We start from the raw sequence: 26,810 nt of genomic DNA on the forward strand, positions 1-26,810 counted from the left end.
CTACTATCTATCCACCAACCCTCTACCTCTCTATCCATTCTTTCATGCATCCCTACATTCATACTTTCACCAATCCAACCATCTATCCATGTGTAAATCTATCCAATTAATCTTGCTATCCATCCATCCATCTATCCATCCATCCATCTGTAGCTCTACCCAGTCCATCTTGTTACACATCTTGTTTTTGTTTTTTTTATTATTCTTTCTTTCATCATCACATCCACATGTGTTGCCACATTTTTCTGTAAGGAGATGTTTATTCAACCTTTATGAAAAGAGTCTCCAGTTTCAGCGCTTTGTAAAGGAAGGTCAGCCTGCTTTCCGGACCTCGCTCTTCGGGACAGAGTTTACATTTTGTTTACACGTTTCTCAGTAACACCACCAGCTGCTGAGGGAACGATTGTTTAGAGCTGCTACGACATATTAGGTGTATGTAAATATATTAAATGTAACTGTAAACAATTAAACAGGATGTTCTGTTATATGAGTATCATCAACGTGTGGTCTAGGATCGACTTTTCGTGCTCGTTTATGATTCCTCAGCCTTTTTAAATCCCGTCGTTTGATAAGGAATCCAGTGCACGTGTATTTTGGACCCAGCCCGAGCTGCTTTCCTGCAGTGACTCGTCACTAGTTATATTACAGATAATAAAAGTACAAGCTCATTCACTACTTTACAGTCTACTTTACAGTCTTCTGTCCTGTGGCTACGAGTATGTTCTTAAGATTTTATAGCTATACACCTGTAGCATTTATTTAAAAAAAAAACACTTGAGCAAAAGCTAATCTACCCAGCAAAACTAACACAGCAAGTGAGAGCTTGTCTGCTGACTTAAAGCTAGCTAGTGAGTGAAAATTAACCTAGCAAGTCTATTTAGTTAAAGCTAACCTAGTTGCTGAAAACTAGTTAGAGACTGAAAACTAATCACGAGTGAAAGCTAGGAGAGAAAGGAAAAGCTGACCAAGCAAGTGAACGCTAACTTGGTGAGTGAAAGCTGACTAGCAGGTGAAACCTAGCACACATAACCTAGCGCGGTTACTATATGGATGTTGAATGTTCGTGATTCCCGCAGGTGACGTCTCCTGTAGAAGGCTGTCAATCAAGTGTGCTCATTAAAATATTAGGCCACACCCCATCGGTGATTTCAGTTGTGTTTTATTTGAGGTAAATTCGTTTTTCATGCAAACTTTATTGGACGTGTAATACAGCACTCACGTTTGGAGTAATACAATCATATTTAAGGTTTGTTTCACGTTGAAAGTATAAGAAAGAACTACACAGGAAGTGAAAATGATGCGTAGTCTAATCATGACAAATTCGAAAGTAGTCCCCTTTTCGGTCAGGTGACATCAATAAAAAGTCATCAGACCGTAATATAAAATGCGATCATGATTTCACGCATCGGGGCTTTCATTTTCATCGAGAGTTCAAAGGGTGTAAACGTTAGACTTCAAAATAGCACCACCAGCCCTGAGCCCTGTGTTTCTTTTAGGAAAAAGCCACTTGGAAAGATTTGGTCACTGAATGCGCTCTGATACACAAACTCTGATTAAAACATGAGATAATCAACCAGGATTAAACAGTCCTTCTTTTTATATCTCTTCAGGTATTGACTTATTATTTAAAGTAACAGTCCCTGAAGTGGACAGAATAAAGTAGGAGTTTGTTGAGGATTTTGAAGAAAAATGGTCAGCTTTCATTTCAGACTCCATACGACGGTAGAACCTCGTCAAATAATCCGGCACATCGAGCCGTCGTTGATTTCCCTTTCAACTTCCCACATATCCAGCACTTCTATTCGATTCGGATCCCAGACGCAGTCTTCCTCCAGGCCGCTTGGCACCATGCCGCAGTTCGGGGGCACCCACGCTGTGTCGTATCCATTCCTATGCCAAGTCTTCTGAAGAGGATGGCCCTGCCTGTCGATTTTCTTCACCTTCCCCACTCGTACCTTCAGCTTCAAGATGGCCAGTCTCTCGCCGGGGTCAGGTTTCAGAGGGTAGCGCTTGGCTTTATCCACACTTCTGCTCACGTAGACGCCAGGCCCCAGCATCCCGTCAGAGGAACGTTGGAATCCGTGACTCTTGATCTCCTGTGCTGCTTCCAGAGTCGTACCGTGGTACATGATGTAGGATCTGCGGCCTCCGTGTTCCAGCAAGGAACTAAGGCCTCTCTCAAAATCTTTGTTCATGGAAAGTTCAAGTATTATTGATGGAACTGGAGCCCCAGAAGCCTTTTCACAAGCAAACTGAGCCTGTTTGACATTGGAGGAAAAATCATATATCATATTACTCCATGCATCATTTTAACTTGAACCCATTAGGGATTGAGAGGAAAATTCCCAGGGCTTCTACATGATGCGGTTATTTTTGAGCAAACACACTAAACATGATAAACAACGTTAGAGTTCGAAGTTCAAAAACGCATTCAGATGAGGTTGTTTAGTTTGTTTCTGGTTTTTGCCCCATAGAAGTTTCGTTTTGGCAGCGTGTGAATGTGTCTTTTACTTTAAACCCTGCCCCCCGCAAATCAGGCTGTTTATGGAAGCATACTGAACTCGATCTCAGAATTCAGGTTTAAAAACAGTATAAAAATAGTGCAGCATTCATTTCAAAACAACTCTAAATATAGCTCTACTAAACGTAAGTACATTCTCTTTGCTCTACTTTTACAGTACTGAAAGACAGAATAGACAATAAAATTGAAAAGTAAGAGAGAAAGTGTGGAGTTGCTTACCCATCTGTGGTTTTACGTCAAGTGTTAAAGTTTCGCAGGATGAGTGGTACTTTCACTTTCTTTTAGACTTCTTCGAAAAGAACGTGCACCTGCTCTGTTCCAGCTGCACGACATTTTTATTGCACAGTTTTGCATATAAGGAAACTCGAGCGGTTCAGAGCTGATAGCTTGATAACGCTGTGCTGGATATTTTATATATTTATAACACTTTTCTGCCACAAGCTTCAGGATCTTCGGTGGCACTCACGCCGTGTCGTATCCATGCCTAAGTCTTCCTAAGAGGATGGCCCTGCGTATCGATTCTCTTACCTTCCCCACTCGTACCTTCAGCTTCAAGATGGCCAGTCTCTCGCCTGGGTCAGGTTTCAGTGGGTAGCGCTTGGCTTTATCCACACTTCTGCTCACGTAGATGCCGGACCCCAGCATCCCGTCAGTGGATCGCCTGAATCTGTGACTCTCGATCTTCCGCGCTGCTTCCAGTGTCGTACCGTGGTACCGTGTAGGATCTCTGACCTCTATAACCACTCTCAAAAATCTTCATCCATGGAAAATTCATCCATGGAAACTGGATCCATCCATGGAAAACTTACAGTCCCCTCCAAAAGTATTGGAACAACAAGGCCAGTTCTTGTTTTTGCTCTACGCTGAAGCCATTTGGTTTTGACATCAAAAGATGAATATGAGATGATAGTTCAGGAGTTCAGCTTTTATTTCCGGATATATTTAACTTCTAGATCTGTTAAACAACTTAGAACATGACACCGTTTCTTTGAAACCACTCATTTTTTAAGTGATCAAAAATACTGTGATCCCAAATACTGATTAATACAGGAATTAATATACGAGAACTCTTCCTTCCTTACTTGGTAATGTTGCATATTTTGTATACTTTTATGGCCACAAGCTTCGAGATCTTCGAGACATAAACGCCAGGCCCCAGCATCCCATCAGGGGAACGTCTGAAACCATAACGCTTGATCTTCTGCGCTGCTTTCAGCGTAGTACCGTGGTACGTGGTGTAGTATCTCCGGCCTCTGTGTTCCATGTCTCTCTCGAAATCGTCGTAGTACGTGGAAAATTCCCCTGAAAACAAGTTTCATTATTCATAAGGTCCAAATTTTACTCTACTTATGTGTGCTTTAATTGATGTCCCATGACCTGGGCTGTAGTAATACACTTGTGTGTGTGTGTGTGTGTGTATATATATATATATATATATATATATATATATATATATATAGTGTAATACATGCTATCGTTAATCTTAATCCCAAATAATGATCATATTGTATTGATATGTAATATTGATCATAATGTATTATTAAAGGAACTGGAGCCCCAAGAGCCTTTTTACAAGCAAACTGAGCCTGTTTGACAGTGGGAGAAAAGTCATATATCATATTATTCCAGGGATCATTTTAACTTGAACCCATTAGGGATTAAGAGGAAAATTCCCAGGGTCGCCTACATGAGGCGGTTATTTTTGAGCAAATACACTGAACGTGATAAACGGGTTTAGAGATAGATTGTTTAGATCCTTCCTGGCTTTTGTCCCATAGAAGTTTCATTTTGACAGTGTGTGTTTTTACAGTAAAATTCCCCCATACGGCACTGTGTTTGAGGATACATACTGAACTCGATCTCAGAATTTATGTTCGACTGCTTCAGAGCTCGATGGCCTGATAATGTTGCGAGATATCCTTTGTACACTTTTCTGGCCACGAACTTCAGGATCTTGTCTCTCTGTACTTTCCTATGTTAGTTTCTGACAGGAAAATACATTTGCGAACATCAGAACGTATTAAGATGTTAAGAACTGCGCTAGTGAATTCTCTTATCTGATTGGTCAGAAGGAGTTGAGTAGTGCAGCTCCAAAACACAGGTTAATATTAAGGTGATCTTTTGAATACATTATCATTTCTGTAGTAACGACTCGTTCACGGGGGCAGGTTTTAGTAAGGAGACGTTTCTTTAACATTTACTGAAGGAGTCTCCAGTGTCGATCATTTCATCTGGGGCTTGAGAAGCGTATCGGATTACAAGCATACAAACACATTTCAAATTGAACACCGTTCCCACCAATGATTTCAGCATATCACACAGGAAGTAGAAATGATGCCGACTTTACTCATGACAGATTGACAGCAGTCCCATTCTCATTCAGATGACATGGGCAATAATTAATCAGACCTGTTCATAATGTGTAAACATAAGGATTCAGAATAGAACCACTAACCGTGGGTTTCTTTTAGGAAACACTGATTTCTAAAGGTGTAGTAAACATCACATTACATTACATTGAACAGTTAAACGAATGGCCTCATCTCGATTGATAATGTTATCTAAAAGCTAAGGCTTTGATATTTGACCGCTGTTTTATTACAGCGTTAATGTTATAGTGACATTAATTTCACAACATCATTTCATCAAACAGGTTAGATGGTACGTCACTCTGCCGGCCTCGAGACGCACTAGCGACCTACAGTATGCTATAGGCTGTGCACTTTAGGGTTTTCGTTAGCATGTCCGCCTCCCATACCCTCCCAAGAGCATGTTTCAAAAATCAGGTTTTGATATTGAGGTCATACTATTTTGAGAATAAAGTCGTAGCGTTATAAAAACAAAGTGTCATTTTGAGAATAACACACAAAAATGGTAGAAAAACGGCATGATTATCACAACGATAGAAAGACGAGCGAGAAGCTTAATCAATGCATGAAATGGATGTCGAGGATTTAGTTCAATCTGACTTCAGGATTGGAAATTCTTTGCGTTTTTGAAGAGGATGAATCCTGTTACTGTACTTTTTTGCCAGTTACATGGATCTCCTTTTCAGCATGATAAACAGCTTGAGCGTTCAATTCCACATTCCGATCAGGTTGTTAAGATTTTGTCCCAATATGTTCTATTTTATTGAATTCTATTTTATTGAATTTAACAGACAAAATATTGGCATATTTTGTCTGTTAAATTCAAACCCTCAAGCTATGTTTGAATGAACTTGCTGAACAAATAAAAACTTTATTTTTATTTGTATAGCGCATTTAATAATGGACTCAGGTGTCTTAAAGCAGCTTTACAGAAACATATAAACACAGGATAGAGATTTTAAGTGTGTGAGTTTATCCCTATTGAGCGAGCCGGTGGTGAGGAAAAACTTTCTAAGATGATATGAGGAAGAAACCTTGTGGGAAACCATACTCGGAAGGGAACCAGTCCTCATCTGGGTAACAACGGATAGTGTGAAAGTAAAAGAAAGTTCATTATGGTTTTTATATGAAGTCTGTTTGTTGAACTAGTCCACTGTTCACTAAAGGAGACCCGAGTGTAATTGCAGTCCCAAGGCCATCGCAGCAACCGTAGTCCCAGCAACCACAGCGAGAACGTCCATGTGGATTTGAGGTCCGACACCATTTATAACAGCATTGGTCGATATGGCAGCATTGGTTGAGTCCTACAAACATATGAAGCATAGGTTTGACAGGAAGTATAAATCATGCAGAAATTAATTAACGAATCATGACAGATTGAGAGTAGTCTTATTCTCTGTCGGGTGATGTCAATAAACATTCATCGGACCTTCATTCGTTAAAAGATTTCTTAGATATGACACGATAGGGAAAAAACATAAGTACGCACACCACATTTTACAGTGGTGCTTGAAAGTTTGTGAACCCTCACACGAAAGTAGATAAAAGTAGATAAAGAGAACTGAAATTTGTCAGAGACAAATTTATCTATTGAGGTCATTTATTTATTGAAGAAAATGAGCCAATATTAGATATCTGTGAGTAGCAAAATTATGTGAACCTTTACTTTCAGTATCTGGTGTGACCCCCTTGTGCATCAATAACTGCAGATAAACCTTTGGGGTAAGTGTTGATCAGTCCTGCACGTCGGCTTGGAGGAATTTTAGCCCATTCCTCAGTACAGAACAGCTTCAACTCTGGGATGATGGTGGGTTTCCTCACATGAACTGCTTGCTTCAGGTCCTTCTACAACATTTCTATTGGATTAAGGTCAGGACTTTGACTTGTCCATGTGATCTTTAGCAAACTGCAGACGGGCAGCAATGTTCTTTTGAGCAGAGCATTGACTTTCTCCTTGCAACCCTACCATGCACGCTATTGTTGTTCAGTGTTCTCCTGATGGTGGACTCATGATATTTGTATTCGACAACGGTCTTGAACTTCCTCCATTTGTACACATTCTGTCCGACTGTGGTTTGGTAGAGTCCAAAGCTGTATCTTTACTGACGTCTTCAGGACCGAGGAATTTACACTTGGTAGTTTCTTGGTAACGTGAATAGCTGCTTTCATTTTTATTTTTTTGGTCTTATTAACGTTGAGAGAGAAAAGAGAGTCTGGTGAGGGGAACAGATGTTTATAGCTGCTGTGATGTAGGTTAATGTAACTATAAATGATAAAAAAAATTCTGACGTTATTCTTTACTAAATTAAACATTTTTAACTTTGGCGAATTGCTATGGTAGAAGACGAACAAAACATTTCATGTTATAAGAAACTAGTCAACTTTTGGGTGTTTTCCTGCAGAGACTAGTACAACTTGATTCACTACTATACTATACGACTGTAGCAGGCGGAGTCTCAGACATGGGGCTGTCAATCAAGCATGCTCATTAGAATATTAATTGAGCCGATCTTTCTCATTAAAGTATGAGTTTAATTATTTCACTTGTTTGAAATAAAAAATAAATAAATAAATGATGCAGAGTTTAATCATGACAGATTGACTGCATTCCCAGTTCTTGGTCAGGTGATTAGACTTTTGTTTGAGTAAATTTGTGACAAAATAAACTGGATTGAAAAGAGGTTCATAGCTTCACATATTGGAATCGGAGTAGTGGCATAGTAAGCATGGTTGTTGATTTGCGGTGTGGCAGAGAGCTGGTTCTTGGCCATGTTTAGTGATGAAACATAGTAGACTCTCCCTTGAAAGTGAGCCTGGGTTTGATCCAGGAGCTGCAATAGCAGGAATAATGCAGTAACGTAAGCAAGATACAGTCATGTCCCAGGCATGCTTTCAAGACTCGTGTTGTACCCTTGAGAAAACGAATGAACCTCTGGTCCAGTCCTGGCTAGAAATATACTGAGACAGTGAGTCTGACTGGCAGCTTTGTATTTGAAAGTGTTTTAACATTGATTTTTTAAATTATTATATTTTATTGCCCAGTTGTGGATATAAAGAAAAGTTTACTGGTAGCTCAGGAAAATACATTCAGGCACTTTTTTGGCCACAAGCTTCAGGATCTTGAGGGTTGCAATCTGTCTCTTCTCATATTTGTTAGCTATTTTTTGTGTGCACGAGTATTTATTATTTTTTTCTGGAATCAATTCTTAAGATCTTCATTTAGAGAATCATGCACAGCATATTGTCTTCAGTACATCTTAAAACCTGGTAGATCTTCTTATTCAATCTGGATCCCAGATGCACTCTTCCTCCAAGCCGCTTCACACCATACTGTACTGTGGTTCTACCCACGCCCTGACGTATCCACTTTCATGCCAGGACATCTGCAGTGAATGGCCCTGTCTGTCAGTTTTCTTCACGTTCCCCAATCATACCTTCAGCTTCATGGTGTCCAGGCTCTCCTCAGGGTCAGGATTCAGGAGGTAGCGCTTGGCTTTTCCACATTTCTGCTCACATATACACCAGGCCCCAGCATCACGCCAGACCAGCGCCTGAAACCGGGATGTTTGATGCTTCCGGCGTTGTACATGATGTAGGTGCTGTGCTTTCACTTTCATCACATTGTCAAAAAATAGTGCATGTCTGCTTCATTCATCTAGAGGACAGGAAATGAGAGACAAGAATTGTGAAGGACAAACTGAGAAACATGACATTTACCGAGTTACAGAAGTGTGTTTTCATGTTAGGTTATTAGAACCAGAAATGCTAATAAGAGCTGGATTATAGCAGATGTCATTCTAAAAATATTTTGTTTTTCAAGCTCTAGATAGATACGAATACTTCATTTTGGCCTTCCACTGTCTTAGTAAAAACACGTACCTCAAGGCTTCTTTGGATTGCTAAAGGTTTTTGCCTTCTAACAGGGGTTACACTTAGATGATTGGTGAAATAATGGCAGAGGGAATGATAACGGGTTAAATAGAGTACCTTGTCTTCTTTTTGCTAAACACCCTCGAGTTTTTTTCTTCTACACTTTTTCATCCAAATCCCTCATTTTTTGGATTTGATGCCAAGCCTCTCCACCCAGTTCTGATTTGAAAAACTGGGGAGAGAAGGGGAGGAAAAGGAGAAAGCAGAGAGGGTGAAATAGGGATAGAGTGAAGAGAAAGATGAGCAAACTGTAAACAGAGTTTAAGGGGAGTTTTCTGGAGCTAGACAGTGGAGTAGCAGAAAGACAGGAACGATAAACATACAGATTTAGGGAGTGAAGTGGTGTGTGTGTGTGTGTGAGTGAGGGAGTCGCAGCTGTAGCATGATATCATCCGAATACGACGTTATTCCCACATGCTAGTTACACACAGATGGAGCAGAGGGAGTGTGTGTCTGTCTTCCTCTGTGTGTGTGTGTGTGTGTGTGTGTGTGTGTGTGTGTGTGTGTGTGTGTGTGTGTATGTGTGTGTGTGTTGTGTACTTCTCCAGTACACAACAATATCTTGTAATTTATATTTTACCTCAGGTTGTCCAATTGCTGCTCCTAAGATGATGCTATTTTTATGTTTTATTTTACCTCAGACTGTTAGATACAATTTTTGAGTTTTATTTTACCTCAGGTTGTTACATAATTCTATTTTTGCACGTTATTTTATCTCAGGTTGTTAGCTGATGCTATTTTTGCATTTTATTTTTACCTCAGGTTGTTAGATGATGCTATTTTTGCGTTTTATTTGAACTCAGGCTGTTAGATAATGCTATTTTTGCGTTTTATTTGACCTCAGGTTGTTAGAAGATGCTATTTTTGCATTTGATTTTACCTCAGGTTGTTAGCTGATGCTAATTTTGCGTTTTATTTTACCTCAGGTTGTTAGATGATGCTAATTTTGATGTTTATTTTACCTCAGGTTGTTACAAGATGCTATTTTTGCATTTTATTTTACCTCAGGTTGTTAGATGATGCTAATTTTGCTGTTTATTTTACCTCAGGTTGTTAGAAGATGCTATTTTTGCTTTTGATTTTACCTCAGGTTGTTAGATGCAAATTTTTGCATTTTATTTTACCTCATGTTGTTAAATAATGCTATTTTTGCACGTTATTTTATCTCCGGTTGTTAGATGATGCTATTTTTGCATTTGATTTTTACCTCAGGTTGTTAGATGATGCTATTTTTGCGTTTTATTTGACCTCAGGCTGTTAGATAATGGTATTTTTGCGTTTTATTTGACCTCAGGCTGTTAGATAATGGTATTTTTGCATTTTATTTGACCTCAGGCTGTTAGATGCAATTTTGCTGTTTATTTTACCTCAGGTTGTTAGATGATGCTATTTTTGCGTTTGATTTTTACCTCAGGTTGTTAGCTGATGCTAATTGTGCTGTTTATTTTACCTCAGGTTGTTAGATGATACTAATTTTGCGTTTGATTTTTACCTCAGGTTGTTAGATGATGGTATTTTTGCATTTTATTTTATGTTGTTACATGATGCTAATTTTGCTGTTTATTTTACCTCAAGTTGTCCAATTACTGCTCCTAAGATGATGCTATTTTTACGTTTTATTTGACCTCATACTGTTAGATGCAGTTTTTGTGTTTTATTTTATCTCAGGTTGTTAGAAGATGCTATTTTTGCATTTTATTTTTACCTCAGGATGTTAACTGGTGCTAATTTTGCTGTTTATTTTACTTCAGGTTGTCCAATTACTGCTGCTAATTCAGTGCATCAATTTTTTTCATGTCCTGCTAGCACTTAGCAGTTAACTTTAGTGTTCCTGCCTGCTAGTTTGATAGCTAGAGTGGTTCTAGCTTATGATCTAAACACCTATAGTATTGTGATTCGGCCTTACTGTGTGGGAGACATGAAGGAATAATTGTGCGTGTGTGTGTTAGATCTAAAACACACTCCAGCAGCTGAAAGCAAGAGCCGTCACACAGTGTTACACACAAATCAGATACAGTGGATTCTTTCTCTCTCCCTGTTTTTCTTCCTTGGGATAAGTCCTGCTGTTCTCTCTCTCTCTCTCTCTCTCTCTCTCTCTCTCTCTCTCTCTCTCTCTCTCGGCTGCAGTTTGTTTAGACAGTGACATAGCAGGAAAGCAGCTTTAGACAGCAGAGATTCCAGTGTTCACTGCGCGAGAGAGGGAGAGAGAGGGGGAGTGCGGGACAGGGACAGTCAAAAAGGCTCTGGTTCTGTCAGTGTCTCGTGTCTTTGCTGTAATCGCTCAGAGATAACTGTGACAGAATGGACGAGCGGGAAATCCTCTTGCTCTCCTCATCCATCAAACACTTGGCCCCATCCCAAATACCGGAATTGATGTCTAGTTTGTGTACTTACAAGAATGTCAGCCAGAGAGCAAAAGCAAAAAACAAGGAAACACTTTTTGTGTGTGTGTGTTTGTGTGTGTGTGTGTGTGTGTCCACCTCAGACACACTCTCTTCCTCAAACACACTTACACATTGTCTCTGGAATCTCTGAACTTTGCTGTCTAATTATGTTTATGTCATGTCCTTGTCGCGTTCTGTGTCGTTAAACGAGGCAATAACGGCATAACAGGAACTCGATTTGTGGACTTTCCACAACGTCAGATGTAACTATAAATGGATAAACATTACAGAGTGTTGTGCTTTAATAAATGAAAAATTGTAATTGTTGGCAATTTTGCTGTTATGGGAAAAACAATAGCTTATCAAACGTCATCTCTCTCTCTCTCTCTCTCTCTCTCTCTCTCTCTCTCTCTGTCTGTCTTTCAGGCTCAGTGGATCAGCAGTGTGAGTTAACGTGTCGGCCAGTCGGCTATCGTTTTTACGTTCGTCATTCGGAGCGAGTGAGAGACGGAACCCCGTGTGTTAATAATACCCCCAATGACGTGTGTGTGGGAGGCCGATGTCTGGTAAGAACACATCACACACACACACACAAACACACACACACTTACTTTACTCATCCAAACTATAATTTACTGATTACGGTGTCAAGCAAAGACACATAATATAATCTCTGTCTCTCTCTTTCTCTTTAACCTTCCGCTCAGAGCGAGGGGTGTGATGGCATGCTTGGCTCGGGCGTGGTGCGTGATCGGTGCGGCGTATGCGGTGGGAGTGATGGATCGTGTGTTCGAGTGTCAGGAAGTTTCCAGAACAGCAGTGTACCTCTGGGGTATCACAAGATTCTCGACATTCCAGCCGGAGCGACAGCCATCAACATCACGGAACGCAGTGCCAGCCCTAACTACCTCGGTGTGTGTGTGTGTGTGTGTGTGTGTGTGTGTGTGTGTGTGTGTGCGTGCGTGTATTTGTTTGGCTTTCTCTCATTGCTCAAATATGTTCCCTACTTAGGGAGACTCCGCCCAAATGGAACACAGGGGAGTTAGGAATATTTAGCACTTTAGTATTCAGTGCAGTTGTGTTTGCACTGAATATCAAAATATAGAACTGATTAATAGTGATTGATGTGTGTGTGTGTTTGTGTGTAGCGTTGCGTAGCGGTACTGGTCAGTCCATCGTGAACGGTCGCTGGGCCGTGGATCCTCCAGGTGAATATGAAGCGGGAGGAACAACATTCGTGTACACGCGCAACCGTGGAGAAACGCTCACTGCCCCGGGACCCACACACACACTGCTGCAGCTGTATGTAAGTCTCTCACACACACACACACACACACATACAAAAACACAAACACAATCTGACCTAAGCGCCTCAGAATATGCTAATCTTTTTCTCTTTGTAGATTATTTTCCACAAGGAGAATCCAGGCGTAGATTACGAGTATTACATACCTGTGAAGAAGGAGGCAGTGAGAGAGTGGGACAGAGGGAGCGCGTCTCTCCGAGAGACCAGTGAGTCTGTTTGAGAGTACTGGAACAGCAAGGCCATATATATATATATATATATATATATATATATATATATATATATATATATATATATATATATATATATATATATACATATATATATACGTGTTAAACCACTTGGAACATGGCACCTTTCATTTGAACCCACCCGGTTTTTCTTCTTTTGACGTGATCAAAAATATTGGAACATGTGACTGACAGGTGTTGCCCAGGTGTGCCCTGTTAAATTGACTGTGTAAAGAATGAATAGCTAAGAATGTCTACCTTTGGTTCGAGCCCTGGGTTTTACCTGTGAAGACCGCATTTGTTGTTAAAAACAAGTATAAACCAACATGAAGACCAGAGAGCTGACTAATGGGAGAAAAGCGAGCCATTTTCCAGGGGGAAATCGATCACTGCCATTGCACAGACATTAGGCAAAGCCAGTACAACAATTATTAATTATTATTATTATTATTTTTACAACAGTCCTTTTTTTTTTTTAGGTTTGTAGTTCCGCTGCAAGTCAAAATGGCGCCTTTTAAATCATCACAGGAAGTACGAGAAGAATTGTATTTTGAGGGCGTGTGTTTTATTCTCCCTTAAACTTACGGTCCAGCAAATACGGCACTGTTAAACACCGAGAACCAGATGTACTTAAACTGTTCGTGGTTTGTTTATGCAATGACTTCTGATGTACGTACATCTGGTCTTAACTATCCAATTACGCGCATCGCCTATTCAAAATTAGCACGCTAATACACTTTCTCTCTCTCTCTCTCTCTCTCTCTCTCTCTCTCTCGCGCTCACACGACTATGAATGTTTCATTTTAGTGTTGCCGTAAAATATGCTAACACACGGGGAAGATGGTACGAGAAACGTGTTACGGGACGACTGGAAGAGACATAAATAATGCGTACAAATTTGATCACAATATTAATGTTTTAGGACTGGATATGTTTAAATAACGTCAGCGCGTTCTCTCGCAGGTGCCGTAGTAGCCTTCGTAGAAGACTCTGCCCCTCCTCCCATCCCGGCTCCTTCTTCATCGGAGAGGTGGATGCCGGAGAGGCCCCGCCCCCACAGCTCTGGGCCTCATCGTAATGTTCGGATCCCACCGAGGACCGATGTCCCGTTGGATAATCAGATTCCGTTCGAGTGGAGGCTGGGACAGCTCAGTGAGTGCTCTGCTTCCTGTGGCAAAGGTCAGTGTGTGTGTGTGTGTGTGTGTGTGTGCGTGTGCGTGTGCGCGTGCAAGGCACTGATTGATTTCTCAAGTTTGAGGTTAAAATTCTGGGAATTCAGTGTTGGACTTTGTCTGTTGCAATGTTCCACTTTTGTGTTTACGTGCCAAATTCTGCAGCATTTCTGACATACTGGGATTTTTCCCTCTGACTGATGAACACACACACACACACACACACACACACGTGTCTGCCAAATCTTCTGAAAACAGCTTTCTGCCAAACATAGGATCTCCAATTACGGAGTCATTATGCTGTGTGGGTGTGGGTGTGTGTGTGTGTTGCAGGTCTGTTTCTGATTAATCCTACTCAACTGTTTGTTTTTGTCTTGTCTGCCCACTAGTGGAAACGAGTATTACACATTTTAATCTGAATTTTGGTGTGTGTGTGTGTGTGTGTGTAGGTACCCAACACCGAGAGGTGTTGTGTGTGAACAGACACACAAACGAAGAAGTCCACGAAAGGCGGTGTGACTCGGCGTCTAAGCCCATCGCCGAGGACGAGCCATGTAACGTCCATCCCTGCCCGCCATAGTGAGCTACAGCGTTTTATATATTATAAAGTGCTGATTATGTGTAGCTGTGTATGTTTAACGTGTGTGTGTGTGTGTGTGTAGCTGGGAGGCGGGAGCGTGGTCGGAATGCAGCGTGTCGTGTGGGTGGGGTCTGCAGCAACGCCAGCTCCAGTGCAGGCAGAATTTCTCCAGCCGCTCCACCCGGGTCCACCCTCATCGTTGCTCGGGTCTCACGCAGCCCAACACCACCCAGGCCTGCCACACACATTCCTGCTCACACTGGCAGGTCTCCTCCAACTGGAGCGCCGTGAGTCTCACACACACACACACACACACACACTCACACACGTGAAAAGGTTTACATTCGTGTATGTTTGCGTGTCAGTGTTCAGTAGACTGCGGCACGGGTAAAAGGACACGGAACGTCCGCTGCGTCAGTGACCACGGCGGTGTGGTGAACGACGGGGAGTGTAACGCCAGGCTCCGCCCACAAGGAAGCGAAGATTGTCACATGGGTCCCTGCATCTCCAACTGGTACTTCACTGACTGGACGAACACAGTGAGTGCTGACAAAACGGCTCGTTTCTAACACGTTTCGGATGTTTGTTAAACACGTGTGTGTGTGTGTGTCTGTGTGTGTCAGTGCTCCGCCCCGTGTGGTCCGGGTGTGCAGAAACGTGACGTGGTGTGCGTGTCGAGCGGCGCTGATGGCGAGTGTGTGAAGGACAAACCAGCTGATATGAAGGCGTGTAACTCGGGATCCTGCGTGGCACACACACACTGGTTCGCTGGACCGTGGGGACAGGTAAGACACGGAGAATGTGTGCACGTGTTTAATATAACGTGCGTGTGTTAATATATAACCTGTGTGCGCGCGTGTTTTACAGTGCAGCGTGCCGTGTGGGAACGGAACCCAGCGCAGAGACGTGATCTGCGTTCGGAAGCTGGGGAGCGATTTCAGCGTGACGCCGGCTGGCGAGTGCGCGCACCTGGAAAAACCGTCCCCCATCCAGACGTGCGAAGCGGAACCGTGTAAACCACAGTGGTTCACCACAGAGTGGAGTGCGGTGAGGGACAAAGAACGAGAGATAGAAGTGTGGAAAACAAAAAGGGGGGGGGGGGGTTAAGAGAAAGAGGAGGTGAAAGAAAGTACTAGAAAGACAGGGTGGGTGTAGAGAGAAAAGAGAAAGTGAGGTGCAGAGAGAAAGGAAAAATGGGCTCCGTCCCAAACGGCTTCCTGTTCACTATTCGCAGTCGCTAAACAGAGTTCTTCTGTCTCTTTGTCCATCCCCACCTCGCAGTGCTCCAAGTCGTGCGGTGACGGAGTTCAGACTCGAGACGTCCGCTGCCTGACGCCGAATAAACAGCCGAGCTTCGCCTGTGACTCCACCCACAAGCCACACCCCAAACAGCCCTGTAACCCCGCCCCCTGCAGCCCCTCTCTAGGTGTGTATGTTTGACGATCAGCAGTTCTGACTGTTAGATTTTTATTTTATTTTTTAATTTATTTATTACACTTTTTTCTCTCCATTCGACTCTTTCCATCCGTTCTGCTCATTATAATCCCCCTCTCTTTTTCCCTCTTTCTCTTCTTTTTTTTTTTTCCTTCTGTCTTCCATCATTATTTCTCTTCCTTTTCATTTCACTTCCGTCTGTATTTCTCATTCCTGTTTCTCTTCTGGTCCTTATCCCTCCATCCCACTCTCTATCTCTCTATCTCTTTCTCTTATTATTCTTCTTTCTTCTTTTTGGCTTCTGTTTTTCTCGGTCATTCTCTTCCTTCCTTTTTACTTCCATGTTTCTGTCTGTATCTCTCTCACTCTCTCTCTTTCTCTCTCTCTGTCCCTCTTTCCAAATTACCATCCGTTTTTTTCCTCTCCACCCCACACCCTCTTTCCGTCTTTCTTTCCATCTTTGTCCTTTTGTCATCCCTCTTTCTCTATCATTCTTTCTCTCCTTTTCCGTTTATTTCCATGTGTATGTCACTCTTTCTCATCTTTTTTTCCTTCTCGCATTCACTTCTCCTTTTTTTTTTTTACCCTTTCTTTCTATCCCTACCTCTCCATACTCCCCCTCCCACCCACTATCTGCTCTTCCTGTCTTCCTGACAGATGAGAGTTGTAAGGACCGACGCTCCAACTGCCTGATGGTGGTCCAGGCTCGGCTCTGCGTTTACTCCTACTACAAGTCGGCCTGCTGCGCCTCCTGCACTCAGAGCGCCCAGAGAGCCAAACGCCACTGACCCCGCCCAGGGTCAAAGGTCAGCGACAGGGCAGCCGACTCTCCAGCCAATAGTGTCCCAGACCGACGTCGAGGAAGTGAATTTAGACTTTAACATTTCAACAGCTCTGTTTTGCTGCATCATGTCAATCGTGATTAGCCCCGCCCATGATCTCATCCCCCATGCAGCCAATTCACCTGAGACATGTCTGGGATGTGAAGTTTACTTTATTAGGTTTGTGGATCTTTGAGGCTAATGTAGCTAACCTAGAATGGGCGCTTATAGCCACCAGTTTAGCATCGTGCTCTAGGAGTGACTACAATGACGGATTTTAAGATTTAAGTACAAATAGTTCCTTTCGCGTTGTGTATTTTGATGCTGTACATGATGCTAAACTGGTGGCCCTTCCTTGTTAGCCACTTTAGCATCACAGCTCCAGTGCAAACATGTCTCTGCTGATCGATTATGTCTGGGGTAAAACGGAAATTGTGTGCATTTTTTTTCTAATCTTTTGCTTTTTCTCAAAGTGAGAACTTTTTTTAAAATCCAGTATATGTTTGTTTTGTTTTAAAAGCACTAGAATTTTCTGCGTTTCTATGGCAACCTGGATGCCAAACTAAACCTACAATGATGAAGGTGCCTTTAATAAAGAAAAATTAGATTTGTATCCATTTTGCTCATAAACTATCAGTACACCTTATTTTGTTCACATTCCTATCTATATATCTATACAAGTACACTACATAGTGGAAGACATAATACGCTTACACTCTGTCAAGTGCACTAGATGTCCAATAGCCATGCATGACTTGCCATAATTCAGTTATTCAGTTAAATAATACCTCCTACACCCTATCTATGGCACTATACATACAGCTACGAGTCAGCCATATTTGATTCCAGCGCGCTTGTGCAGGAAGTATGGAGCTAAATCCCAAAATGTTTCATATTAGACGTGTAGTGCACTACATAGGGTGCAGCAATTTTCATACCTCATAAGTGCAATTATTTAGGGAGCAGGGAGCTTAAATACATTGGGGCGGAGCTACACTTTCTATACATTTTGCACTACATCGGGTGCCATTATTTTTGTTTTAATCCTCTAGTTCACAGGTTCCCAAACTTTTCCAGGGCAAGGCCCCCCAGATGGCATTAACATTTGACCGAGGCCCCCCTTTTGCAAGATGTCTTTAAAACACATTAAAAATACAGACTTCTGAATATATCCCCCTTTTTTATTAATAATTACATCTTACATCTTTACATTAGCGATTATAATATGCATTTATGTTTCACACCAAATTGTTGAGGCCCCCAGGCGGCCCCCCACTTTGAAAACCACTGCTCTAGTTGGCATATAGTGCACTATGTAAGGGGTATTATTTCAGTCCCTGTGAAATGCAGGAATTTCTATACAGTGCACTTTATGGGATTAAAGAAAAAAAACTAGAAATGGCACCCCATGTAGTGCACTATATAGAATTTTAGCTCCGGCTTAACATGGTAGTGCACTTTATATGAAATAACATAACTATGGATGGGATCATTACTCCCTGTGCACTACTTAGGATAAATAATGGCACCGTATTAAGTGCACTAGATATATTAGTGCACTTTATAAGGTATACTATTATATTAGTTCCCTTAATAGGGTACGAAATAATGATGCCCTATATAGTGCACTATATGGTCTCTACTACCTATGTAGTGCGCTGTATGTCTACTAGGGAGTCGTTAATGATTCAGATCATTGCTTCCTGTATAAGTGTGCTTCATAGGGTATTTAAATAACAGTGTACCCCATGTAGTGCAGTACATGTCTATAATAGGTGCATTTGGGATTTAAAAAAAAAATTATTATTCCAGCTACCATGGCTGAATCCTAAATAAACCTAAGCTCCCTGTATTAGTGTACTCTCAAGGGTGTGAAATAATATAATAGTGCGTTCAGCCTACGGAGTCCAATAAAGAACCGTTTGGAATTTAACCAATGTGATACTGCAAACCTCATGAACTGTGTGATAAAAGCTTTGTCATTCCTGTTCTCTCTCTCTCACACACACACACACACACACTGGTTCGTTCCTCCTCTTGGATGCGAGTCAATTTACTGTCTTTTTCATTTTTTTTATAGTATGTATGCATGTACATTTTTATTTATGTTCAAATTCACAAATTGTTTTGAATGCATCCTTAAATATGAAGGTGTATGTGAGATCGTGATTGGTTCTTTGGTCTGTGGCCAATAAGAAATGAGAGGGGGTGGGATTTAAGGCGGCTTGTTTTTTTGTTTGTTAAACTAACCACCTTGCTAAATTCAGTAGTGCTTTAAAGTGTGTGTGAGTGTGAGCGAGAAATGTGTTACAAAAATGTGTTAATGTACATACTTGCGTGTCTGTGTATGGTGCCATAATCAAATATTAGCAACTAGAAGCCGAAATTATACTTTTATATAAAAAATACAGATCGTTATTTATCGGTGAAATATTTACATAAATTATATTTATTTCGCGAAACAAAGCATATGTTATTATCACCTGAGGTTTAAGAAGAAAATTGTGATTTGTAAAATAATCATCTTTTGGAAATGTGTGCTAAACGCTGTTACGGCGCTGCAGAATAAAGAAAACCTGCAATGACCAGATTCACTGACTTTCATTTGTAGTGCGTTGTGTCCTAAATTGCACCATGTTGGCTATATAGTGCGCTTAGGTAGTTTGGTTTGAGGAAGCCATTGTTTCATACCAGGGTACACAGGAATAGATCAAACGGGCGGTGCTGTTCTCGTTCATCCACTCGTTCTCTGTAAGTGCACTACATAGGGTATAAAATTGTTCAAACTGTTCCCTCTGCCCTATCTAGTCCACTAGAAATGTAACATAGCCATTTGGGATTCACCCACAATTGAACTTGTATAGCTTTGATACTGTAGATCACGATATTCTATCAAGATAGACTACAAAATGTTGTCCGATGTAAGGGAATGGCTCCTTCCTGGTTCAGGTCTTATTACTAACTGTTATCAGTTTGTAGATTAAAATAAATATAATACACTCAAAGAGGATTTGATTAATAACGAATACGTTTTTTCACCATCTTTATTTATTGTTTATTGCATCCATTCTTCATCATTCTTCAGCGTCTGCATGTTAGCTGTCGTTCTGTTTCGCCTCCTCCTTCAGGGAGACCAGGGACAGGGATTAACATCTGGAAATTCTCGTGTGTACATACAGTACATCCGGAAAGTATTCACAGCGCTTCACTTTTTCCAAAGAAGTTTGTACATGTGCTTTTTTTTTGTTTTTTATTTTTAATAAATTTGCAAAGATTTCAAACAAACTTATTTCACCTTGTCATTATGGGATATTGTTTGTAGAATTTTGAAGAAAATAATGAATTTAATCCATTTGGGAATAATGCTGCAACATAACAAACTGTGGAAAAAGTGAAGCGCTGTGAATACTTTCCGGATGCACTGTAAGAGAATATCCAGGTGTTAAAACACGCCCGTGGCAATTATCTGGGGTTCACAGATCAACCTGCTCCTCGAATCCAAGCTCTGTGTGATAGTTCTGTGAAAATACAGAGTTAATGTAGCAGCTTGAATATTTGCTTCTAAATATCCATGTGTGAAGGTGTGTGTGTGTGTGTGTGTGTGTGAGGTCCTGTATTTACTTAACTGACCCACAACTTGCACATGGTGTGCTACAGCAGTGATGACTTGGTGAGAGGAAAAACTTACAATTAGTAGCTCTCTGAACCTCTGAATAGTTTCCTTCATCTTTTTGTATTGGATCTTCAGGATACGGTAAGCCTCCCGCTCTTGTTCTGTCTCCTAAAACACAGCCATGGTGCAGAAGAGGTTGTAACCTTGAGAGCTTAATGTTCGCGTCTACAATGGGCCTCTTCCATTCAATACAACATCTAGCATCTTATACTAAAAGTATGTTCAGGTACACACTGAATAGCTTGTGGTGTAACTCCTCATTCACAATTTCTCACTTTATTTCAAACCGCCTAATGCAGGGATTGACTTACCTGCTTTATAGCATCGCAGTGCATCTCTCCATCAGAGAGCATTATCTCCAGCTCCCGCACTGAGTCTCGCAGTGTGTGCAAATGGTATTTCAGGTCCAATATTTCATTCTTCATCTTAGCCTTGGACTGCATCGCTTCCTCATACAGGTTGTCAGCTGCAGCCAGAGAGACCTGGAAATATGACAACCAAAGTTTGTTGGCTTTATTTGCTTCTACACACACAAACACTTTTGAGGACATGGCTGAAGTTTTTCATGGACAAAGGACAAAATGTTCCCAAAACATGAATAAACAAGAATTCACACACACACACACAGTCAGAGAGTTTACAATACCAGTCATGGTTACTACATGAGAAAAACTTATATGGGTCAGGTAGGTATGACCTGTGGAGTAACTCATCATGTTGCATGAACATCATGAATCCTCACATTATTTCAAAAGGAACTGCTTCATGAAACGATTGTCTTAGTTACCAGCATTTCATCACACTTCGTGCGTGTCTCCGAGTGCTCTTCCTTCAGCTGCTGCACTGAGCCTTGCAGTGTGTTCACCTGGGACTGCAGGTCAGACTTCTCTTTCTCCAACTGAGCATTGGACTCCATGACTTCTTTGTATTTCCTTTCAGCTTCAGCCAGACAGGCCTGCTCTCGTTTACGCTCCTAAAACACAGCCACGGAGCAAAAGAGGCTTAAACTTTTGTGCTTGCTGTTCACATCTACAGTTAACCTCTTGGGTTTATGAAGATCTGTATTAAACAGACACAGATAAGGTATATAGAATCTGCTTCTGAGAGCAATTATTTTTGCTTCACAATGGCTTTATTTGGGTGAACTTTGACGTGTAAATTCACGAGTCTTGGTCTTGTGAGCGAATATAAAAACGTGTAGATGGGACTGTGGTGTCTTTTGGTTATTATTAATTAGTGCTCACTTGAGAGTTTTGCCTTTGCTCTTTTCTTATTGTTTTTTGTTCTTACACTAAGGTTTTGTTTTAAAAAATTATGGCTAAATTATGACACACAATGTACTATAGTAGTCATGAGTGAGAGGTTAATATACTTTTAGTAACTCAAGGTGCTGTGTGCTTGAAGTTCTAACTCATGGTCCTAAAACAGTAGGCTACGTAACTTCAATGCATCTTCAAAGTACAGGAAATTTTGAGGACTTCGGACAGGACATAACATTAAACAGATTCAAGGTCCAGTTCTGTTGGCCAGACATTTGTAATGATGTTCAGAGCTGGTCTAACAGCCTGCCCTGAACATCAGTTGGTGAATTCTCCTGCCACTCCAAAAACACCACTGCGCCCCCTTCCATTAATTGAGATCACCTTCGAAGGAATTGGCCTGGTTCACAAAGTTCACAAAGAGTTACAAAGGCAACTTTTTTGTGTTAGTCCTGGTAGATTACACAGTCACTCACCAAACACAAGAAAAAGTAGTTTGGGAAGAGCTCTAGTCCATTCTAGACATAGGGGTAATCGAGGAGTCCCACAGTGACTGGTCCTTGTGCCCAAGATGGACAGGGCTTCCAGTTCTGTGTGTATTTTTGGAGTCAACTCCATGTCCATGTTTGATGCACATCCAAATGCACTGACAACTGCTCAACCAGTTAAGCGTAGCTTGCTTCACTGAATTTTGATCCATCGCTGACTACCAGGGTTTTCCCCATGTCTGACTTCATCTAGGTGAATGTTCATTTTGTTGGTGAATGTGTGATTTCGTGAGCCTCTCTCTCAACAGAGGCTCAGATATGGAATAAAAATGGAAGGATTGCTCATTATTAAGTAGTGCTCAGACTGAATTTTGGCTTATTGGTTTCATAAAAGGTAAACGGTCAAACTTACATTTAGTATAGTTGTAATCATTAAACTCAATTTGTCCCTCATGCTTCTCAATTGCTCACATGCCTAAAACAGCCATGGGGAAAAAAGAGAGGTTCAAACTTCAGTGCTTAATATAGCCTGTGGTGTAACTCATTATGCAGAACCTTTGATTCTTTACATTATTTCTAAAGGAACTGCTAAATGTAAGTATTTTTCACTTACCCTTGTTACCGTTCTGAGCGCTCCCTGCAGATCACCCACTTTTCCGTGCAGAGTGCTCAGCTCAGCTCTCAAGTTATTCTGTGTGTCAACCGTCTCATAGTAGTCCGTTACCAAAAATTCGTACTGCCTCTCAGCTTCAGCCAGAGAAGCCTGGAAGTTCACGAATCAAAACTTGTTGGCATTATTTATATAAAAAAAAAATTTTCTACACACACAGTCAATTCAAGTCAAGACTCAATTCATCATTTGTCAGAACAGATTGAAATGTTCTGGTTCTGATTTCATAAAAAGAAAGTCATACCTGAAGTAAGTCTATTTCCAGATTTAAAGTTTTCTCCCGCTCATTGGCAGTGGCCAACACGAACTCAAGAATGCGCTTTGTTTTTTCGTAATTCTATTCGACCAAAAATAGCATGTTGAATTAGAAATACATGATATATATGAGTCTTTACATTATTTCTAAAGGAAATGCTTAATGCAAGTTTTTCCTCACTTACCTCTGTTGCCTCAGCACACTTATTTGTCATTTCCTGCATGGAGTTTTGCAGTATGCCCATCTTGGACATCAGGTCAAAGGTCTCATTCTCCAGATGAGCATTGGACTCCATTGCCTGCTTGTATTTCCTCTCAACCTCTGCCAGAGATACCTTTTTTTTTTCGTACACACGTTCAGACAGTACTTGACATTACTTGTCGGAACAAACTGAAATGCTTTGTGGAAAAAAATGGCAAAATGTCCCCAAAGAAGGTGACTAAACATGAATGCAAGGCCACACACTGTTGGATAAAAAAGTATCTCAGGTTATGTCTTTCTGTCCTCCGTCAGCCTTCAGCCTTTACTACTCTTGACTCTTAGTTCTGTGCTATGATCGAGAAAGTGTGGTTGACTGCAGAGCGTTCAGGCCTGGAGAGTCTGAATGAACACACACTGACACATGCTGTTCACAGAGACATCCAAGTTTATTCGTGCAGAACAGGAGTATTTATACACATAGATAAGCAGCAGTGCGTGGGCGGTTTCTACTTGTGCAGGGTGCTAGAAAGATTCAGACAGTTATGCCACGCACACATACCACAGTCATACCACAAAAATAAGTCTCTCAAGGTATGAAAAATACATGTGTCAGCTATAATAAAGGATGGCAGTTGATCAGCTTATCAGAAGAAGTAATTAAGTGAATACATTCATCATAGGTATTTGACAGCACAGAGAGACACAAACAGAAACTATAACCCAGTAATCCCCATATCCAAGGTGTTTTAATAGCAGTTCATAATATAAGAGAATACATGATATAAGAGAATCTCCTTCACACACAAAACATAATAACCATCATGGTAATGTGAGAAGAAAAACTTACCTTTAGGATACTGTGACCCTTCACCTCTCCCTCGCACACCTATAACACAACCATGGAGCAGAAGAGGTTTCAACTTTAGTATTTAATGTTCAAATGAGCCTCTTCAGTTTAACTGACACAGAGCACTGTAGCAGGCATGACTTAGTGAGAGGGCTTACCTTCAGTAACTCGTCACGTGTTTTTAAAGTTGTCTTCATCTCTTCGCACTGGGACTCCAGGATTCTGTGAGCCTCCTGCTCTTGCTCCCGCTCCTAAAACACAGCGTAGAAACCAAAGAGGTTTAAACTTGAGCGCTACAATGGGCCACGTCCATTCCATTACAACTGAAACCCAGCATCCGAAACTCAAGTACATATAGCCTGAGATGTAACTCACGATCCTCACAAGTCTTCACAGTATTTCTAAAGCAGTGGTCAACAACCCTATTCCTGGAGATCTACCTTAAGACTTTAGCTCCAACCATAATCTTGCTGACCTGACCATCTAATCATTGCTTTAAGAAGTTCTTGATCACCTAAAACAGGTGTGTTAGATTTTGGTTGGAGATGAAACCAGCAGGAAGGTAGATCTCAAGGAAGAGGGTTGGTGACCACTAGTCTAAAGGAATTTTCTCACTTACCCTCATTATCTCATTACACCTCATCTGGGTCTGAGCAAGCTCTTCGTACAACTGCTGCACTGAGTCTTCCAGCGTGTTCACTTTGGACATCAGGTAGGAGTTATTTAAATTAATATCTCCTACCTGAGTGTTGGTCTCCATATTCTCCAGCTGAGTGTTGGCCTCCATCGCCTGCTCAGCTTCAGCCAGAGAGTCCTGGAAAAACAACCAAAGCTTTATTTACTTCCATACGCATTCAGACACTTCTGAGGACTCTGCTTATTGTTTGTCTCAAAGAAAGATTACGATATGTTTTTCACAGTCTAAACAAAACCAGGTGATCATACAAACAGGTTCATTTTAGATTGATTAATGAGATATGGGATGGAGAGAATTATATGTATTGAGGCACTTATCAATGGAGTGAAATTAGTTGCTTATAATGTGATTGCACCTAACAGTTTGTTTTTTCCCACATTTTTTTCCATGATGGAAATGAGATATTGGGTGATGCCAGTGGGCAAATTATATTAGCAGGGGATTTGAATTAAGTGTTCGGAACAACTTTGGACAAAAGCAGCTATAAAGAACCGTTAGTGCCCAGAGACAGAGCTCACAATCCATGTGATACAGATTTGGAGGGTTTGGAGGCGATAGATATTGGGAGATTTTAAAAGAGGCAACTGGAATGTGGGGGCAGACATCCTGTTGAGGCAGGGGCTGAGGCCCAGGGATTGGTGGCTCCATCCACAAGTGGTGGCGTCCATATGGTGGAGGTTTGGCCAAGCAGAAGTGGATGTGTTCGCCTCCGAGGAGACAACACACCGCCCGCTGTGGTTCGCCCTCACTCCTCCTGCATCATTAAGGCTGGACACCATGGTGCACATGTGGCCGAGGTCACATCTATATGCTTTTCCCCTGATCTCTCTGCTCCCACAAGTTCTAGCGAGAGTTCACCAACACTGTCTAGGTCTGCTGCTAGTACTGCACCTTATTGGCCAGCTCGAATATAGTTCTCAGAGACTATATCCCTGCTAGAGAGCGCTCCTTTGGAGATTCCCATTCACAGGGATTTACTGTCTCAAGCCGGAGGGTTGATTTATCGCCCTCGGCTGGAACTATGGAAACTGTGTGTCTGGCCCCTGAGGGGCACCAGCTCATAGATTCTGGTCTCACAACTGAGGTTGTAGAGACCATGTAGAATGCTAGAATGCCATCCACAATGAAATTGTATGCGCTCAAGTGGCAACTTTTTGTCTCGTGGTGTGAGGAACGTCAGCTAGACACAACGAACTGCGCAATAGCTACAGTCCTGGAGTTCTTACAAGAATGTTTCTCAGCGGGGTACGCTCCTCCTACAAACAGGGTCTACGTGGCCGCCATTTTGGCCAGCCATGCCCCTATTGATAGAGCCCCTGTTGGGAAACCTCCTCTAATTTTCTGTGGTCCTAGTAGTAATTTCCCTCACACTCTCCTACTCAAGCGAGTAGGAGAGTGTGAGGGAAATTACTAATTTTTACTTTGTAATAATTTTGTTCTTGTTCTGTTCATGTTCATCAGAGGATAATGCCTAAGAAGGCCATGTCATGTTACTGAGATCAGTACAGAATGTTTATCTGCTTACAGAGACACAAACATGTTCTTCTTTCAAGGTTCGTCTGAACATCTTCTAAGACCCTAAAACAAAGCCTGTTTGAACTGCCTCAAACCGCTTCTTATCGGTACACTGAAGTGTGTCATGCTCTGCTTTTCATATATATAGTAGTGGTTCAGCACAAGCGCTTCAGAGCGCTCTCATTATTCTATCCTGTTTTATTCTATACTGTATTAACCATCTTTCTGTAATAAACCTTTTTACCGTCAGAGGACGAGTCTGCAAATGTTGTCTGATTTCCACGACAATTTGGCGTCTCCTGGCTGGGCTGCGCGAGTCTTTTCAGCTTTTCTCGACAAAAAGTAAACTGGAGTCCGTGTTGCAGGCAGGCAGTTTGCCCTTTGTTGTGCAGAGCGAAAGACCAATGCAGCCTTACCACTGACTGGTAGGAATCTTCAAGAATTTAGAATTAGAATT

General features: G+C 41.5%; 2 protein-coding genes across 3 annotated transcripts in view; one reads left to right on the forward strand and one right to left on the reverse strand.

The window, feature by feature from the left end:
* adamtsl4 (ADAMTS-like 4) overlaps positions 1–19,332 on the forward strand; it is a 33,541-nt gene extending 14,209 nt beyond the window's left edge. Inside the window, exons 6-17 of the mRNA XM_053649983.1 lie at positions 11,631–11,770; positions 11,912–12,116; positions 12,353–12,510; positions 12,608–12,716; positions 13,704–13,919; positions 14,362–14,491; positions 14,575–14,779; positions 14,858–15,031; positions 15,116–15,277; positions 15,360–15,539; positions 15,774–15,918; positions 16,584–19,332. Coding sequence (XP_053505958.1) covers positions 11,631–11,770; positions 11,912–12,116; positions 12,353–12,510; positions 12,608–12,716; positions 13,704–13,919; positions 14,362–14,491; positions 14,575–14,779; positions 14,858–15,031; positions 15,116–15,277; positions 15,360–15,539; positions 15,774–15,918; positions 16,584–16,714 — 1,955 coding nt within the window. The 3' untranslated portion in view covers positions 16,715–19,332. The remainder of the gene's footprint in view (positions 1–11,630; positions 11,771–11,911; positions 12,117–12,352; positions 12,511–12,607; positions 12,717–13,703; positions 13,920–14,361; positions 14,492–14,574; positions 14,780–14,857; positions 15,032–15,115; positions 15,278–15,359; positions 15,540–15,773; positions 15,919–16,583) is intronic.
* Positions 19,333–19,389: 57 nt separating this feature from the next.
* On the reverse strand, positions 19,390–26,794 carry LOC128623260 (leucine-rich repeat flightless-interacting protein 1-like). 2 transcript variants are annotated; one of them, XM_053650262.1, is made up of 12 exons: positions 26,598–26,793; positions 24,761–24,955; positions 24,300–24,392; positions 24,142–24,180; positions 23,278–23,427; positions 23,082–23,174; positions 22,781–22,930; positions 22,580–22,642; positions 21,208–21,393; positions 20,732–20,902; positions 20,436–20,528; positions 19,394–20,265 (listed from the first exon to the last, which is right to left on the reverse strand). In XM_053650262.1, exons 2-12 carry the CDS (start codon positions 24,926–24,928, stop codon positions 20,221–20,223), a joined length of 1,251 nt encoding a protein of 416 aa, XP_053506237.1. In that variant the 5' UTR covers positions 24,929–24,955; positions 26,598–26,793; the 3' UTR covers positions 19,394–20,220. The 2 variants fall into 2 exon arrangements, with proteins under 2 accessions (XP_053506317.1, XP_053506237.1); XM_053650342.1 differs by lacking the exon at positions 22,580–22,642 and having other exon boundaries at positions 19,390–20,265; positions 26,598–26,794.
* Between the last annotated feature and the right edge of the window lie 16 nt (positions 26,795–26,810).

This window comes from Ictalurus furcatus, chromosome 1, assembly GCF_023375685.1.
Source record: "Ictalurus furcatus strain D&B chromosome 1, Billie_1.0, whole genome shotgun sequence".
Taxonomy (NCBI): domain Eukaryota; kingdom Metazoa; phylum Chordata; class Actinopteri; order Siluriformes; family Ictaluridae; genus Ictalurus; species Ictalurus furcatus.

What these genes read in the sequence shown, in the direction of transcription:
- LOC128623260 (XM_053650262.1), bottom strand. Translation starts at nt 24,928, where the DNA reads ATGGAGGCCAACACTCAGCTGGAGAATATGGAGACCAACACTCAGGTA. An exon ending in CGCTCAGAACGGTAACAAGG is followed by an intron (nt 22,643 to 22,780) that starts GTAAGTGAAAAA and finishes TGGCTGTTTTAG; the next exon opens with GCATGTGAGCAATTGAGAAG. An exon ending in GGTTCAGAGAGCTACTAATT is followed by an intron (nt 20,266 to 20,435) that starts GTAAGTTTTTCC and finishes GTATTTTCACAG; the next exon opens with AACTATCACACAGAGCTTGG.